We start from the raw sequence: 18,214 nt of genomic DNA on the forward strand, positions 1-18,214 counted from the left end.
CTGATTGTTCTACGTAAAACCTCAAGATGCATAAATAATGTGGTATTGGCTTTGTAGTTGGTATTATATGTAAGAAAATTAAGATTTGCAATATACTCGTTTTGTTTTACATAAAGTTAAGCCACAAGAAAGAGAATTTTGATTATTAGAAAGATGGATTATTGAACATGAGTTTCATGATAGCATGTGTGTGCCAGGCTACAGGGATTTCTTTAATTTCGTTTTGTTGAAATAAAAATTCTTCTGAAACTTGTGCAGGGATTCAAGAACACAGTAAAGGAAAGAACGGTGAAGAAAACATTGCCTACATATCAGACAACGGTGAGAAACCCATAAGATTAAATATCTTACACCAAACTCGGTGGCGTAATGGACTCTGGGAGGCTTTGATAGGCCTAATTGCCTCCTCCTGCATCAGAGTTCCTTAAAAGGGGACTCATAAAGTACAAGCTACTTTAAATGACTTGAGGTAGAGTCAAAAACACTTTTCCATTTCAAAACCTTTTTGGAACCCAAAACCTGACGGATTCCAACGGCATCAGCAAACACACTGCTGGATGAAATGTGTGACACTTTCTGGGTTTCGTGGAATAATATGTTTTTGACTCACCTTGTGTGTTGGTTCAAAGGTAAAAGGTTGCTAACCTGAATTTTATGCTTTTTCTTTTGTAATCGCAGACACAAATAAGGACCGAAGGATTAGTGCATTTGTTGAAGAAAACCAACATGGAGGTAAAAGTAAGTAAGGGTGCTTTCAAGTTGCCCTTGCCAAAAAGCCATTGACTATTCCATCATCTTTTAAAGTGCTCGGAGCATTAAAAGTTGACAAAATGTTGTACTTTTGCCTCTGAGTGCATTGAGGTTTTTATATAATATCTTCATATAGTATGTATTTTTTGAATAATCAAAAATTACAAGTCTTTTTAACTTGTTTTGAAAGTTTGAATTCAGCAAAAATTTTAGTTTTCCATTCTCTTGTTTCGATGGACATGAAATAAGTGTTTGCAAAAGCCATTGCTGGGGTTGTCTGTGTCGGAAACCCATTCATCAGGTATTCTCACGCAAGGTTAAAAGTACATTATACAGAGCTGGATTTAAGTTTAACAGCCCCTGGAACATCAGAGTAGGAGACCCCGGCTCTACCCCACCAACCTTGAAACGTTGTGGGAAGAATCGGAAAAAGAGCTGACCTGTGTTACTGTGTGTAGATCTATAAACATTTCCCTTCGACAGCTTTTAAAATGGAAGAAAAATCAAAATTAGAATACTCAAGGTAAGAACAGCAGGATCAGGGTTTTGTGTGGGACAAGAATGTTGTCTTTGAGGCGAGTCAAGTTTATTTTCTGCACCCAGGCCTAGTTCTTTAGCATCCCCGTTGTCAACACTGACAGTTAAACTGGTTCGATCCGCTGGTGTCGTTGCTTCATCATCTTGCAATAATGTAAACCCGAAATTGGATAATTTAGGCTAATCACTTCGCCATTGCAGACAGGTCGTTGGTCTCTCTGTCTTCTGCCGCCTCATTTCTGGTCTTGCACCCTCTGCTCTTTTCGTGCTTTGTGCCCACCTGCCACCCCCTCCACCCCCCAAACCCACTCCCAGGTTTCTGCCAGGCAAACATGGTCCACCATCAACCCACTTCTGGTGAAACTTCATAAATCCAAATCACTGCTCACCTCCACTCAATTGTTCTTCTTTTTCCCCGTCTGGGAACCTAACTTCCACATCCTCGTCCATCTCATTTTCGCCTCAAGGTCTTCAAGACAGTTGTTCACCACCATCAGATCGTCCCCAATCTAAAACCGTGATCTTTTCTACCCTCGATAACCCCCCACCCCCACCCCAATCCCTCCTTGCAAATTTCCAGTTTTCCCTCCTGAGAGTTTCCTTCTGTATCCATCTTGTACACACTATGCATATACTCTACTGCCCCCCATTTGTCCGCACACCCATTGTTTTCTGCCTCCCTCTGTCTAGGCCTTTGGCTCTGCTTTTGGTGTTTCCACCCTCTTTTTTTTTTTTTTTTTTTTGTATACAAGATCGAGGCTCGCGAAAGAGCTAACATTAATCACACAAAAAGACAAACCGACACACAAAACACAAAAAACAAGGGGAGCGGCAGACAAGATGGGGAGAGAGGGGGAAGGACACAAAAGAGAGGGGGAAGAGGGGGAAGGACACAAACACAACATTTGAGAGCAGGGACATCGGGAGGACTTGGGGGGAGGTGGGAGAGGAATAAAACATATGAACACTGCAAGGACTCTGGGGTGAATTACCGGGGGTAGAAAAGATCAAGGTTTTCGATGGGGGAAGATAAGAGATGGTGGTGAACAGCTGTTTTAAAGACCTGGAGGGAGGAGTGGGATTGAAGGGAGTGGGGGAGTTTGTTCCAGAGGCGGGAGAAAAGGGGAATGAAAGAGTGAAGGTGAGCAGAGAGCCTAGACTTTGGCAGTTTAACCATAAGAGGGTTGCAGGCAGATCTTGTGCGACCTGAAGGAATATTGGGGGGACAGAGCACAGAGAGAGCTGGGGGAGCAAGGCCGGAGAGGAGTCGGTAGAAGACAGAAAGACCACCAACCTGCCTGCGGTGAGTGAGTGAAAGGCCCTCGGTGTTGACTGCATCGCAGGAGATTCCAATGATTCTGAAAGCTTTGGCCTCAACAGCGTGAAGCCGAGCAAGGTGTGAGGCAGGAGCACCAGCCCAGAGGGGGGAACAGTATTCCATTGAGCTGCGGATGAAAGCCTTGTATGTGGTGAGGAGCTCAGGTGTGCCAAGGAAGGACTTCGCACGACGGAGGATGCCCAGTCGGCGACTGGCTTTGGAGGCCAGCTTGGAAATGTGGTTTTCCCAAGAAAGATCATGGCAGATAGTGAGACCCAAAAGCTTGAGCGACAGAACTTCTTGGAGAGGATTGTTGAGAAAGTAGATGGGAGGGTCGTCCAGTCGGTCCTTTCGGAGAGACATTGTAAGAGTGTGAGATTTGTCAGGATTGAAAGACATGTTCCACTTGTTTGACCAGTCTGTGATTTTGTCCAGGTCTGCAGAGAGTGAGGAGGCTGCAGACTGCCGATCTGAGGGATGAGGAATGGAGCGACAGAGAGTAGAGTCGTCAGCAAAGAGATAGAGAGGATTTTCAAGAGAGTCAGAGAGATCATTGATGAAGACCAGAAAAAGCACAGGGCCCAGAACACTACCTTGGGGAACTCCAGCCTGAACAGGAAGAGGAGATGAGAGAAACCCATTCAGGGCCACACGTTGACTACGACCAGAGAGGAAGTCCGCCAGCCATGCGTGGAGATTTCCATGGATACCAAAGGAGGAGAGTTTGGTGAGCAGAGCAGGGTGCCAGACCGTATCGAAGGCACGTGAAATGTCAAGGGAGACAGCTCTAATTTCCTGTTTGGCGTTGAGGACCTCCATCCATTGTTGAGAAAGCAGAAGCAGCATGTCCAGAGTAGAGTGACCAGGTCTGAAACCAAATTGATGATCAGAGATCAAGCCATTGGAGAAGAGGAAAGATTTAATATCTGAAGCAATGATGGATTCCATGACTTTGCTGATAATTGGGAGAAGGCTGATTGGTCTGTAGTTGCTGGGATCTGTTTTTGCACCTTTTTTGTGCAAACCGGTGATGTTGGCTGATTTCCAAGCAGATGGCAGATGACCTTGAGCAAAAGAGAGGGTGAAGAGAACAGAAAGAGGGAGTGAAAGAGCAGAAGAACATGATTTTAGGACCCGTGGGCTGATGCCGTCAGGACCAGTTGCAGAATCAGAGTCGAGGGTTGACAGAAACTTTTCCACCTTGTCAGGAGGAAAGGACACAGAGTCCAGGAGCAGCTGGGTACGACTGGGTATGGTGGGTACAGAGAGGGATGGGTTTGGGACACAAGATTTAGAGGCAAACACAGAGTTGAGGCATTCAGCTTTTTCACGTGCGGAGTCAGCCGTTAAGCCGTTTGAGGTGAGGGAGGGGATGGAGGGGGAACAAACACCAGAAACAGATTTGACCAGACACCACCAGGATTTGGAAGAGGGAGACAGATAAGAGAGTTCGGTCTTGAGAATGGTGAGATATTGTTTCCTGGCTCTCCTGAGGGTGGACACACACTTGTTTCGGGCTTTGTGAAAGGAAATGAGATTTCCTTCCGTTGGATTTGCTTTCCAGGAGACGAAAGCAAGTTGTTTCAGGGCAACAGCCTCACCACAAGATTCCGTGTACCATGGACGGGAGGAAGGGTATGACAACTGAAGACGAGATGGTACAAATCTGTGCATGAGAGAGAGCAATTTACTTTGAAAGAATTCCCAGGATGAGTTGATGTCAGAGGCGGTAGAGATGGGAGACCAGTCCAGATGATTGATGGCTGCTTGAAGACCGTGCCAGTTGGCCTGAGTGAAATGCCAGACTCGTCGACACTGAGGAGGCTCTCTGAGAATGGTCAGAGAGATGTCCACTTTGACAAGCACATGATCAGATGAGCCGATTGGAGCAGAAGAAGAGCAGCAGACATTTTCAGGGAAGTTTGTCATAACCAAATCCAGAAGAGAAGATGCTCCGTTGACTGAGATCCGGGTCGGGAAATTGACAGATTGTGTCAGTCCCAGTGAGTCGCAGAAGTCCTTTGCTGAAGAGCCATGGCTGGTGAGAGAGGTACCCACACCCAGCCAACTGGCATAGTGACAATTGAAATCACCACATATGAGGAAGAGAGAGTTGGGATGGGTAGATAGAAGTTGGTCCATATTATCAGACAGTGAGATGTAGATGGATTCATCGCTGTTTGGTGGACGGTACAACACACATATGAACAAAAGGTGGGAGCGAAGGGGAAGCCGTAGCCAAAGGTATTCCTGGGGGTGAGGTGGAGAGAGGGCAGTGGAGGGCGAGTGAGGAAGAGAGTTTTTTATAAAGATAGCAACCCCACCTCCAGGACGAGGCTCAGGTCTATCATACCGGAGGAGGGAGTAACCTGGGAGAGATACCAAGGCATCAGAGACATCATGAAGGAGGAAAGTTTCTGTTAAGCAGATCACATCTGGTTTGTCAGAAGCAACCTGTATGGAGAGGTCAGTCAAGTTTGAGCGAAGGCCCCGGATGTTTGAGGTCCATACCGTTAATGAAGAGGAAGGGGGAGCATCGGGTCCAGAACAGGGGGGGGGGAGGGGTAGGGTAAGATGTGGAAGAGGAGGAAGAGGTAGGGAGAGCTGTTGAAGGTGTGTCAGAGATTTCAGAGATTTCAGAATAGCTTGGAGAAAGGGAAGAATGGGGCGGACAAAAGGTTTGATGGAGATTGGGTGAGGCACAGTGAGGTGTTATTTGAGGAGGGGGAAGAGCGAGGCAGAAGGTTTGGGGAGATGAAGGTGAAAGTTGGAAGGGGGAAGAAGCAGGGAGGATGCTTTGAGGAGGAGGGGTGAGAGGGGAGTCTAGGAGGGGAGGAGCGAGGGAGAGTCTCGGAGGGGAGGGGTGTGGGGGGAGTTTAGGAGGGAGGGGAGGGAAGGGGCAAGGGGGGAGATTTGAAAGGGATGGGTGATGGGGAGGATTTGGAGGGGAGGGGTGAGATTGGATTTTGAAAAGTGTACGATTCATGGGAAACGAACATTTTTTGCAAAATGAGTTTGAGACCTTCGAGTCAAAAATACGTTTGAGGACACTGGAGGAGGGGTGGAGTTCTGGATAGTTTAGGGAATGTCGAAAGGAGGAACTGTAAGAGATGGTATTGTGGCGGACACAAAAGCCCACTGATGTGGTGACATCATTCCGCGCACCAAGTGGGCGGTGGCCACGCCCGAGGGGTAGGCGTGGCCTCATGATATACACCGGGCGCGCAGCCCAGAGCGCGCCAGTGTTACAGTGAGCTCCTGAAATAAAGACGCTTATAAGTTACCGCTTGTCCGCTTCCTCCTTGCTCGCAAGCAGCGTGCGTAACGCCGCGCTTTACTGGTGACCCCCTTGACGTTGGATCTGCCAGAGCGATCCTTCCACACGCGACGCCATTGCCATGGCCAACTTCATCAAACTTCCCGAATTTTGGGAGGCTCAGGCCGAAGTCTGGTTCGTCCAGGCCGAAGCCCAATTTCAGCTTCGGCGCCTCACCGGCGATGACACGCGCTATTGCCATGTCGTCGCCTCCCTCGGGCCCGGCACGGCCGCTCGAGTTGTGTCCGTCCTTCGCCACCCACCGGACGGCCACAAGTACGAGGCACTCAAGCGGCTACTCCTAGCCACGTTCGGCCTCACGGACGACGCACGGGCCGACCGCCTCCTGGATCTCCCCGAGCTCGGTGACACGCGCCCGTCGGTCCGAATGGACCATATGCTGTCACTGTTGGGCGACGAAGCCCCCGGTTCTCTATTCCGGGCGCTTTTCCGTCGCCAACTTCCAGCGCAGGTTCGCCTCGCGTTGGCCGGGACCGGGCTAACGGAACCCCGAGCATTGGCAGCCGAGGCGGACAAGTACTTCGCCGCTTCGGACACGCGGGCGAGAGTCGGCGTGGCCGTCACGGCCCTCGTGGCTGATGCTGCTGATGCTGCTGATGCTGCTGCTGATGCTGCTGATCCACAGCATCAGCTTATACAGCATACGCAGCATGCTGATACGCACCTCGTGACCGCCGCCATGCCCCGCCCACCGCCGCGGCGAAAACCGCCACCGCGGGGAAACCCGCCAACTCCACCGGCCTGGCGGAGCCAGCCGCGCTCCTCCAGCTCCACCACCTGGTGCTGGTTCCACGCCAAGTTCGGCCACGAAGCTCGGCAGTGTCATCCGCCATGCTCCTTCAACAGGTCGGGAAACGCCTGGGCCGGCGCTCAATAGTGGCGATGAGCGCCGGCCGTTCGAGCAGCCTGCTGTTCATAACGGACACCTTCTCCGGGTGCCGTTACCTGTGCGACACGGGAGCGCAGGTGAGTGTCGTTCCCGCCGGCACGTCAGACAAGCACGCCGCGGGTGGGGGCCCCGCGCTGCTTGCCGTGAACGGGACGCCCATCCGTACGTACGGAAAACGCTGCCTCTCTCTGCGGTTCGGAGGGCAGGTTTTCCGATGGACGTTCGTCACCGCCGACGTGCCCATGGCACTGCTTGGCGCGGACTTCCTGTGCGCTAATGGGCTCCTGGTCGACGTCAAGCGCAGACGTCTTGTCCAGGCCGAGACGTTCAGCTCGCTCGCTTGTGCGTTGCCCAGCTCAACGAGCGGCTTGCCAAGCGGCTTGCCGAACGGTTCGGTTCCGGCCACGTTGGTCTGTACGCTTCCGGCAGCGGACGCATTCACCCGCCTCCTCGCCGGCTTCCCGGCCCTCACGCAGCCCACCTTCTCGGCGGGGGCCGTCAAGCACGGGGTGGCCCATCACATCCCCACCGTCGGGCCACTGGTCTACACCCGGGCACGCCGCCTCGAGCCGACGAAGCTGGCGGTGGCAAAAGCGGGGTTCGCTACCCTGGAGCGACTCGGCATCGTTCGGCGCTCAGAGAGCGCTTGGGCGTCGCCGCTGCACATCGTGCCGAAGCCCGGCGGGGGATGGCGACCGTGCGGGGACTATCGCCGTCTCAATGACGCCACGACTCCCGACCGCTACCCCGTCCCCCACATTCAGGACTTTTCCGCCCGTTTGGCGGGCATGTCCTTCTTCTCGAAGGTGGACCTCATACACGGCTACCATCAGGTCCCCGTCAGGCCGGAGGACGTCCCGAAGACGGCAGTCATCACGCCATTCGGACTCTTCGAGTTCCTGCGCATGCCCTTCGGTCTGAAGAATGCGGCTCAGGCGTTCCAGCGACTGATGGACAGCGTCCTGCGTGACTTGGATTTTGTCTACGTCTACCTGGATGATATCCTCGTCGCCAGCACGTCCCGCGAAGAGCACCTACGCCACCTCCGCACGCTCTTCGAACGCCTGGGCCAGCATGGCCTGATTGTGAACCCCGCAAAGTGCCGGTTCGGCGCCACCATAATCGATTTTCTGGGGCACCGTGTCACCAGGCACGGAGCCGTCCCCCTGCCGGCCAAGGTGGAGGCGGTGAAGGGGTTTCCGCGCCCCCACACGATCAGAGGGCTGCAGGAGTTCCTGGGCATGGTGAACTTTTACCATCGGTTCCTGCCCCGTATCGCCCAGCTCCTGCGCCCCCTGCACGAAGCTCTCCGAGGTAAGCCGGGCAAAGGCGACGTTACCTGGACCGAGCAGATGGACACGGCGTTCACGGGCGCGAAGCTCGCCTTGGCTAACGCCACCATGCTCGCGCACCCGGCGCCCGATGCACCGATCGCCCTCACCACCGATGCCTCGGACTACGCGGTGGGCGCGTTGCACGAGCAATGGGTGCGTGGAGCTTGGCAACCGCTGGCGTTCTTTAGCCGGCAGCTTCGCCCGCCCGAACGCCGTTACAGTACCTTCGACCGCGAGTTGCTCGGGCTTCACTTGGCGGTCAGGCACTTCCGCCATCTGCTCGAGGGCCGTGCGTTCACTGCCTTCGTCGACCACAAGCTGCTGATCTTCGCGATGGGCAAGGTCACCGAGCCGTGGTCGGCCCGGCAGCAGCGTCACCTCTCGGCCGTGTCCGAGTACACGACGGACATCCAGCACGTCGAGGGGAAGGACAACCCGGTGGCGGATTGCCTTTCCCGGGCCGTCGCCCACGCAGTCCACCTCGGCATCGACTATGCCCGGATGGCAGCGGACCAGGCCGCTGACCCCGACGTCCAGGCCTTGCGGACCGCCGTCACGGGCCTCCGCATCACCGAGGTGGCGTTCGACGGCACGGGCGCGGCCCTCTTGTGCGACGTCTCCCTCGGGCGTCCTCGCCCCATCGTGCCCGTGGGCTGGCAGCGCCAGGTGTTTGACGCCATCCACGGCCTGTCCCACCCGGGCGCGAGGGCCTCCCAAAGGCTGATCGCCGACAAGTTTGTCTGGCATGGCCTCCGGAAGGCCGTCCGCAGCTGGGCCAGGACGTGCCTCGCGTGCCAGCGCGCCAAGGTGCACCGGCACACCCAGGCCCCGTTGGCCCCGTTCACGGTGCCGGAACGCCGGTTTGACCACGTCCACGTGGACCTGGTGGGACCTCTGCCCCCCTCGCGGGGTTTCACCTACGTCCTCACCATGGTGGACCGCACCACCCGGTGGCCGGAGGCCGTGCCCTTGGCGTCGACAACGGCGGCCGATGTCGGCGCAGGCTTTCATCGCCACCTGGGTCGCCCGGTTCGGCGCCCCCTCAGACATCTCGTCCGACCGCGGCCCCCAGTTCACCTCGGAGCTCTGGGGGGCGGTCGCGCAGGGGCTCGGGGTCCGGCTGCACCGAACCACGGCCTACCACCCCCAGGCTAACGTCCTGTGTGAGCGATTTCACCGCTCATTGAAGGCCGCGCTCCGGGCCACCCTCCGCGACGGCGGCTGGGTCGACAGGCTCCCCTGGGTCCTGCTGGGCCTCCGGACGGCGCCCAAGGAGGACCTGCGCGCATCCGCGGCGGAGTTGGTCTTCGGGCAACCGCTGCGGGTGCCGGGCGAGTTCCTCCCCGACTCCACGGCACCATGGTCCGCGGCACAGCAGCGCTCCGCTCTGCAAGAGACCGCCCAGAGGTTCGCCCCGGTGCCAACGGCATGCCACGGGCACCCACCGACGCACGTCGCCCCGGAGCTTCGCACGGCGGAGTACGTCTTCGTCCGCCACGATGCCCACCGGACACCACTGCGGCCCCCGTACGACGGGCCTTTCCGCGTGCTGGAGACCGGGGCGAAGCACTTCACCCTGGACATCGGCGGTACTCCTGACCGCGTTTCGGTAGACCGCCTCAAGCCGGCCCACCTCGACGTGGACCATCCACCGCCAGTGGCCCGACCCCCACGTCGGGGCCGCCCCCCTGCGGGCGGACCCCCGGCATTGCCCAGCCCCGCCGCCACGCCGCCCCCCGGTCCTGCACCCATCCCAGGGGCAGCCAGGGGCATCCCACCTGGCATCCCTGCACCCCGGACGCCGCCGATCGCCAGGGGGCGCTTCGGCCGGGTCATTCGTCTGCCCCGCAAACTGGCCCTCCAGGTGCGCGGGAATTCTGGGGGGGCGCGTGTGGTGGACACATAAGCCCACTGGCGTGGTGACATCATTCCGCGCACCAAGTGGGCGGTGGCCACGCCCGAGGGGTAGGCGTGGCCTCATGATATACACCGGGCGCGCAGCCCGGAGCGCGCCAGTGTTACAGTGAGCTCCTGAAATAAAGACGCTTATAAGTTACCGCTTGTCCGCTTCCTCCTTGCTCGCAAGCAGCGCGCGTAACGCCGCGCTTTAGTATTATATATATTTTTTGGAATGAATAGATTTGGTGAGCAAGACGAAAGCATCCTTTTGTAGGAAAAGAAGAAAAGGGTGTTATAATATATGAGAGAAAATAGTTGTTCAGGGGAGAGATTATACATTTCTAACCGCGTGATCGCGAACGAAGAATGAACGAACAAAAAGAACAACAAATAAACGAATAAGACCTGGCTGGGAAGGAAATATTTTTTGGGGGTTTTTTTTTTTTTTTTTGTGAGTACAGATATTAAACAAGGAGGTACGGGGTGAACGACTGGTACGAAACAGAGAACGAAAAATAATTTCAGCGCATTCGACGAATCGCTGAGAGAAAAACGAAACCACAAGGTCGGAGACGGTACGGTAGTCTAAGCCTATGAGTACTAGGCCGCAGAATACTCGATACCATTAACCGACGATTGTGTATACATGTACGAAAAATTAACACCGAAAATTTTCCAAAAGATACGCTATAGGTACACACACCGAAAGATAGATACAGTCTCGACAAAAACACGATTATGATAGATCACTTAGCTTCGAGAGCGTGAGCGCATGGAGCAGCTTCGAAAAGACCTCTTCCTGCTGGTCCTTTTTCTGTCCTGTTGTGTCCCAATCCGTTTGGCGTGACGTACTAGTACTAGCACTTCCACGAACCTCGACTATGTAATGTATACAAAGAAAACCAAAAACGGTTAATGTACTTTAACATTAATTATATCCACATTGGTGGACTGTCAATGGGATTTCAACCTGAGATTCCAGCATTATGATAGAAGTCCTCAGGTGGGAATACTAAACAGGACGACAAAGTCGAAAGAGCTACCAAGCCCTCCTAGCCGTACCAGGGTGAACATGTTCATCCAGCAACCATCCTTTTATCATTATTTGATAGTCTAGTTTTCTGTTAAGGTGATGTTTCATTTGCCCCATCTTGGGTAAGAACATTCTGCCTACTGTCTGGGAAATCCATTTACCAAGGGCATCCTGCTATCTTGAATAAGGCAATTCTCTGTTTCACATTATAATCAAGAGGGTTTTCTCCATCATATAATTGCGGATCACACTACGATTGCGCATTGTGGTGTCGTCAAACTTTTATCCAAAGAAACCCACAGATTCATGGTGGCTGATGATGATAATGCTGCGTCCTCATACTCCACAGTAGCCAAATGGACGACTGGCTTCAAGCATGGATGTGAGTCCCATGAAGATCGTCCTTGATCAGGACGGCCAGCAACAGACCCGTAAACTGTTTCCCAGGTCGAAGCACTCATTAATCATGGAGACTCACGTTAAAGTCGCCAAAATATCCACTGAACTTGGAATTTCTCAAGATAGCGCTTTCATCATCATTCAAAATCACTTGCATGTGTCCAATGTCCTCCATGCGATACGTCACCTGAAACTTCAGCATTTATGACCGACTACTAGCATGATGTCGCAAGGAACTTCAACTATACAATGCAGATCCAGTGGATATTATCGCTTGGCTCATGAAGGAATGTGGCTTCACCACTGGGATCTTGAAACAAATTGGAATCTTTGCAATGAAGCACAAGGGAATCGTGGTCACCCAATACATTTTGCACCCAACCTTCAGCCAGGAAGGTCATTGCCTCGACTTTATTGGATGCTGCGGGAATCTGGCTGGATTGACCAGATTCCTAAAATAAAAACTGTGATCACAGAGGAATATTACTCAACCATTGCTAAACGTCTGCCGCAATTTTTGCACAACAAATTCCGAGAGATATTTAACAAAGGAGTCCTCCATCATCAAGCACAGCTGCATAAGGTGTGGGGTACACAAACTTCCACTTACACCTGTGGCTAAAAGCATCTGGATCACCTCTCATACTACCCATGCCTTGTCCACTCACATTGGCTATTGTCCGTTTTGACATTTGGCCACCATTTCGCCGATGAAGAGCCCGTGTTTACAAGTTCTGCTCTGTTGGTCTATGTGATCTAATGTCTGTGCTACTTCTTTGGCCACCTCACATATTCCATCTTAGCCCCGGACAGTTCTCTCGAACAAACCCGTCACGATTAACCAAAACAAGGGTGCAAAAACACATCCTATCAGTTCTATACGTATTTCCAAGCAAAGTCATGGAATCCATCATCACTGCTGATGTCAAGAGTTTCCTCATTTCAAACAGCTGAGGGGTGAGTTACTCTTTGCTGATCTCGAATTTATTGGATTCTAGTCGTTCAATCCTGGCAAATCTCACAATCTCCACTTATATAGATGGAAGGATCATCAAATTCGGTTTTATTCAAGGACACACACACACACACACACACACACACACACACACACACACACACACACACACACACACACACACACAACAGTAGTTAAGAATGCCTTGCTGTATTTGCTGCATTTAGTATTGTCAAAGATATGTTACAAGTAGTCTTGTTTTCCTGCCATTTTCTGCAACTGTGTTTCTTCTTAACCTGTGATTTTTATGTTTGTTACTTGCAAAATGGAAGATTTTTGAAGTGTATTGGTTGGTCTTGTGCGTTATTCTGGCTGGTTGGTTGTCTGTCAATCGCCTACAGGTCACAATATTGTAATCCGATATTCACGAAACTTCACCAGATGCGAGAGTTGGTCATAAGGAAGAAGCCTATTGATTTTGAGGCCGTATTTCTAAAATTGTCATTTTTCATCTGATTGAATTGAAAGTTGAACAATATTTGCCTATTGAGTCACTAAATTGGGAAAGCAACTATTTTTGAGGTCCAAAGGTCAAACTTCTAATATCATCAATTTTCATTTGAAAAATTGTCACTTTTCATCCGATTAACCTGAAAATGAAAGAGCAATTGCACAGTACATCACGGAATTGGAAAACCAACTGTTTTTGGGGTCAAGAAGTTAAAGGTCAACTCAAGGTCAAACTTCTAAAATCATCAACTTTAGTCTGAAAATCATCAATTTTCATCCTGTTAACTTGAAAATTTAAACAGCAATTGCATAGTGCATCACTGAAATGAGAAACCAACTATTTTGAGGTCAAAAGCTCAAAGGTCAACTCAAGGACAAACTTCTAATATCATCAATTTTCATTTGAAAAGTAATCGATTTTAAGCCGCTTGACCCGAGCTTTGATTTAGATCATAAATTTTAATCTTAATGAAATGGACAATTTGATGTATCCACGGCAACTATTTTTTTTGCAGAGGGGTGGTTTTTTCAAGTATCGTGCTCTGCATGACGTCTTTGTTTATTTGTTTATGTATTCATCAATTCATTCAGTCTGTTTGCATATTCTGGAACAAGTGATTTTTTTTCACTCGTTTCTACTTTTGTGTCCAGAATCACATGAGTCAGAGCAATGTTGCTGTTTGAAGTATCTCATACAAGCTGCCAAGTGGTTCTGTGGCCTAGACAGCAGTACTGAGGGTCCAGTGATGAGTAAAGAAGAGCAGAAGAAACAAGAGCAGCTGATCACGAGCATTGAAGAAGTTACGTTTTGGAGAAATGTTTGCAATGTCAATGTTCTTCTCCTCCTCACTGTGGCTGTCTTCTGTTGGGCTTATTTTGCCTGAATATTTGGTCTTTTCTTGTGTTTCTTGTGATAATTTGGAGGGATAGGAATTGAGTGGGGATTTGGTGGGAGGGGAAGAGGTTGAGATGAGGTGGAAATATGTCCAAGCATTGTTCGTTCATGAAACAGGCAACCAAACACCTCTCCAAAATTTGTTTTCTGACAATATAGTTGCATGGCTATTGCTGATGTTGAAAGATGAGTTAAGGGATGCATTTGTTATGTTATTTTTGGTTCATTGCAAGAATGGGATGAGTATGGTCCAAGCTTCATGTTGTTTTCATTAACTGGAAAAACACAAATGAGACATACACAAAAATAAAATAAAAAAGACAAAAAGCATTTATTTTTTTTTTTTTTTTTTAATGGGATATTGCCCGCCACAAAGCCAGAAGGCCACTCGACGTGGGGGCTACACAAATAAAACAAAAGCAGAATATTCCTTGGATTGAAACACGACAAATGTAAAAAATAGTCTCTTCACAGAACAAAAAGGGCTGGCAGGGGTTAACAAGTCTGCTTCGAGACAACAATGCCTCTACCCCCATTCTACCAAACAAAAGGTGGCTCACTCACCTTTAACATCCTTTACCATCTTTATACCCCCAATAACTTTCAATAAAGCTCCTCCCAATATATAAAAACAACTCTCAGAAGCAGCTGGAAACTATACTTGAACTAGAGAGGTCCTAGAACACCTTACCCTGCACTGTCTTGAGACACAAGGACATGGGCAGAGGCTATGAGTGGCAAATTTTATTGGTCATGATGACGTCAAATGCTGTAATATTTTGTCCAATTACTGCTAAGTGGAAGGGTTTTGAAGTGCCAAGAAGGCGATTTGTGGTCTGCAGTGTTCAAATAAATAATACAATTGAAATAAAATAAATATTTTAAAGGTCGCATAAATATTTTTTTCAGAAGATTACCACTGCTATCTGCCAAAGCCTCTGTTACACCACCTTATCTAACATGTTACATTAGTTATTCATGCCTGTTGTTTATGCCCTTTATGCCATCCTTCAAAACGGTCAGTTTCCTGTTTGGAATGATTTCCAAGTTTGTTTCACTGCCAGACAAGCAGACGGAGTAAAAATCTCATCTCACTCCTCTCTGCGCATGCGTGATCGGGACAAATTCAGAGGCAAAGTACTGTTAAACTACAGGTTCATTTTCCGATTCATGTACAAAATAATATTCAATTGAAATCAAGTTGTTGCTCGATCATAAACCAATGTTTGTAGACAGACAGGTAGACAAAGTAAACCAGTTGCTTAACCATGCTTTTCGCTATTTAATTCAAGTACAAAGCAGGCACGGATGAGCTTTGCATTTTTCTAGTTACCTCCACCACCGAAGGTGGATGGAGGTTATGTTTTCACGCCTGTCTGTCTGTCTGTCTGTCTGTGAACAAAATATTTCAAAATATTGCCATCTGCCATCTGCTTGGAAATCAGCCAATCAGCCAATCAAATATTGCCATCTGCTTGGAAATCAGCCAACATCACCGCTTTGCACAAAAAAGGTGCAAAAACAGATCCTAACAACTACAGACCAATCATGGAATCCATCATTGCTTCGGATATGAAATCTTTCCTCTTCTCCAATGGCTTGATCTCTGATCATCAATTTGGTTTCAGACCTGGTCACTCTACTCTGGACATGCTGCTTCTGCTTTCTCAATAATGGATGGAGGTCCTCAATGCCAAACAGGAAATTAGAGCTGTCTCCCTTGACATATCACGTGCCTTCGATACGGTCTGGCACCCCGCTCTGCTCACCAAACTCTCCTCTTTTGGTATCCATGGAAATCTCCATGCATGGCTGGCGGACTTCCTCTCTAGTCGTAGTCAACGTGTGGCCCTGAATGGGTTTCTGTCATCTCCTCTTCCTGTTCAGGCTGGAGTTCCCCAAGGCAGTGTTCTGGGCCCTGTGCTTTTTCTGGTCTTCATCAATGATCTCTCTGACTCTCTTGGAAAATCCTCTCTATCTCTTTGCTGATGACTCCACTCTGTCGCTCCATTCCTCATCCCTCAGATCGGCAGTCTGCAGCCTCCTCACTCTCTGCAGACCTGGACAAAATCACAGACTGGGCAAACAAGTGGAACATGTCTTTCAATCCTGACAAATCTCACACTCTTACGATGTCTCTCTGAAAAGACCGACTGGACAACCCTCCCATCCACTTTCTGAATAATCATCTCCAAGAAGTTCTGTCACTCAAGCTTTTGGGTCTCACTATCTGCCATGATCTTTCCTGGGAAAACCACATTTCAAATCTGGCCTCCAAAGCCAGTCGCCGACTGGGCATCCTCCGTCGTGCGAAGTCCTTCCTTGGCACACCTGAGCTCCTCACCACATACAAGGCTTTCATCCGCAGCTCAATGGAATACTGCTCTCCCCTCTGGGCTGGTGCTCTTGCCTCACACCTAGCTCGTCTCCACGCTGTTGGAACCGAAGCGTTCAGAATCATTGGAATCTCCCGCGATGAAGCCAACTCCAAGGGCCTTTCACTTACTCACCGCAGGCAGGTTGGTGGTCTTTCCGTCTTCTACCGACTCCTCTCTGGCCTTGCCCCCCCAGCCCTCTCTGGGCTCTGTCCCCCAAATATTCCTACAGGTCGCACAAGATCTGCTTACCTCTTATGGTTAAACTGCCAAAATCAAGACTCTCTGCTCACCTTCACTCCTTCATGCCTCTTTTCTCCCGCCTCTGGAACAAACTCCCTCACTCTCTTCAATTCCACTCCACCCTCCAGGTCTTTAAAACAGCTGTTCACCACCATCTCTTATCTTCCCCCATCCAAAACCTTGATCTTTTCTACCCCCGCTAATTTCACCCCAAATCCACTTTTTTGAAATACCAACTTCTGTCCTGGAAGTCCTTGGTGTCCTTGTGTTTTATACTTCTTCCACCCCCCCCCCCCCCCTTCCCACGTCTCCTCCCCCCAAGCCCTCTCCCTCCCACACATCTCCCTGCTCTCAAATGTTGTGTTTGTGTGCTTCCCCTTCTCTCCCCATCTTGTCTTCCGCTCCCTCTTTTTATATATTTTGTTTGTCTGTTTGATTTGTTTGTGAAATAAATGTTCGCTCTTTCACGAGCCTCGATTCAGTATACAAAAAAAAAAAAAAGAAGAAGAAGTTGTGGATGACTTGTGACAAAACTTTGTGGATGAGTTAGGTTAGTGGCAAGAATAAGCCGATTAGATTTTGGTTCATGTCAGATCCGGATCCGGCCTACCAGTGGGATGCAAACGTAAACTGTTCAGCCTGGCAGAGGTATGCACTCCACCGAATGTCATTCTCGTTACCCTCGCCTGAGGAGAGGGTATTGCATATATGAGTCCGTTTGTCTTTGTATGTTTGTCTGTTTATCCGCATAGAATAAATATGATTTTCTCTGCAACTGTTGGTCCGATTGACAGGAAATTTTCACCATAGGTGCAGCTCCACCTGTATAATTTTTTTAATGATAATTATGACGTCATAGGTCACGTAGTTCAGCCGCCGTCTTGCAAAAACCGAAAAATTTTGCACCTCTATATCTCCGAAAGCACTGAATATAAAAAATAGAGACATGGCTCATTGTAAAGAACTCTCCATGGGGAATAACATCTGTGAATGATGATGTCATAGGTGCCTCCATTATGACGTCATAATTTGACAAGTACAAAACGTCATCCGATCAAGATGAAATTTCTTGAGCATAATCTAGGAATAAATTGGCGGAGAAAAAAAAAAACCATAATGATGACGTCATCGGTCACGTGGTTCGGCCGCCATATTTGTTTTAACACAAAAGCCTTAAAAACCACTGAAAATACATCTTGGCAAGGGTTTGCAATCTCTGATTGCTCTTTTTCTTGTTAGTCCCCTACCGGTGTACACCGGAGGGGACTATAGGTTTGCACGCCGTCCCTCCGTCTGTCAGTCACGCAAAGAACAGTTTTCTGGACTTTCTTTCTAAACTCTTAATGCTAATGATTTCAAACTTGGCACATGGTTTCCTCATGATAAGTTACAGATCAAGTTCGAACTTCACGACGTTTTGATCATTTTTGACAAAGTTATGGCACTTTGAACTTTGGTAATTTCCCCAACAGTTTTCCGGACGACAGACTGCCGGTAGGGGACATGTACTGCAGCGGAATACTCAGAATGCTTGTTTTATCTGGAGTTTGCCCTGGTCAAACCCTCTTGCCCCTCCTAGTGAAACTCCAAAAATCCAGGATCACTGTTCACGTGCATTAATTCGTTCCTCTTTTTTCTCCGCCTGTGAAACCAACTTCCACATTCTCTTCAATCCAAATCTTTCCACCAAGTCTTCACCCCCCCCCCCAACCCCCCCCCCCCCCCCCCCCATCCAAAACC

At 49.9% G+C, this 18,214-nt stretch overlaps 1 protein-coding gene across 2 annotated transcripts in view; it reads left to right on the forward strand.

Moving 5' to 3' along the window:
- LOC137439639 (sodium/glucose cotransporter 1) overlaps positions 1-14,186 on the forward strand; it is a gene marked incomplete at its 5' end in the record, with an annotated part of 66,224 nt that extends 52,038 nt beyond the window's left edge. The window contains 3 exon segments of one of the 2 annotated variants that reach the window (XM_068135589.2): positions 259-321; positions 679-738; positions 13,613-14,186. In XM_068135589.2, the coding sequence (XP_067991690.2) occupies positions 259-321; positions 679-738; positions 13,613-13,845 (356 nt within the window). 2 annotated transcript variants of the gene reach the window in all.
- Between the last annotated feature and the right edge of the window lie 4,028 nt (positions 14,187-18,214).

This window comes from Myxine glutinosa, chromosome 14, assembly GCF_964187855.1.
Source record: "Myxine glutinosa chromosome 14, kmMyxGlut1.1, whole genome shotgun sequence".
NCBI classification, from domain to species: Eukaryota; Metazoa; Chordata; class Myxini; order Myxiniformes; family Myxinidae; genus Myxine; species Myxine glutinosa.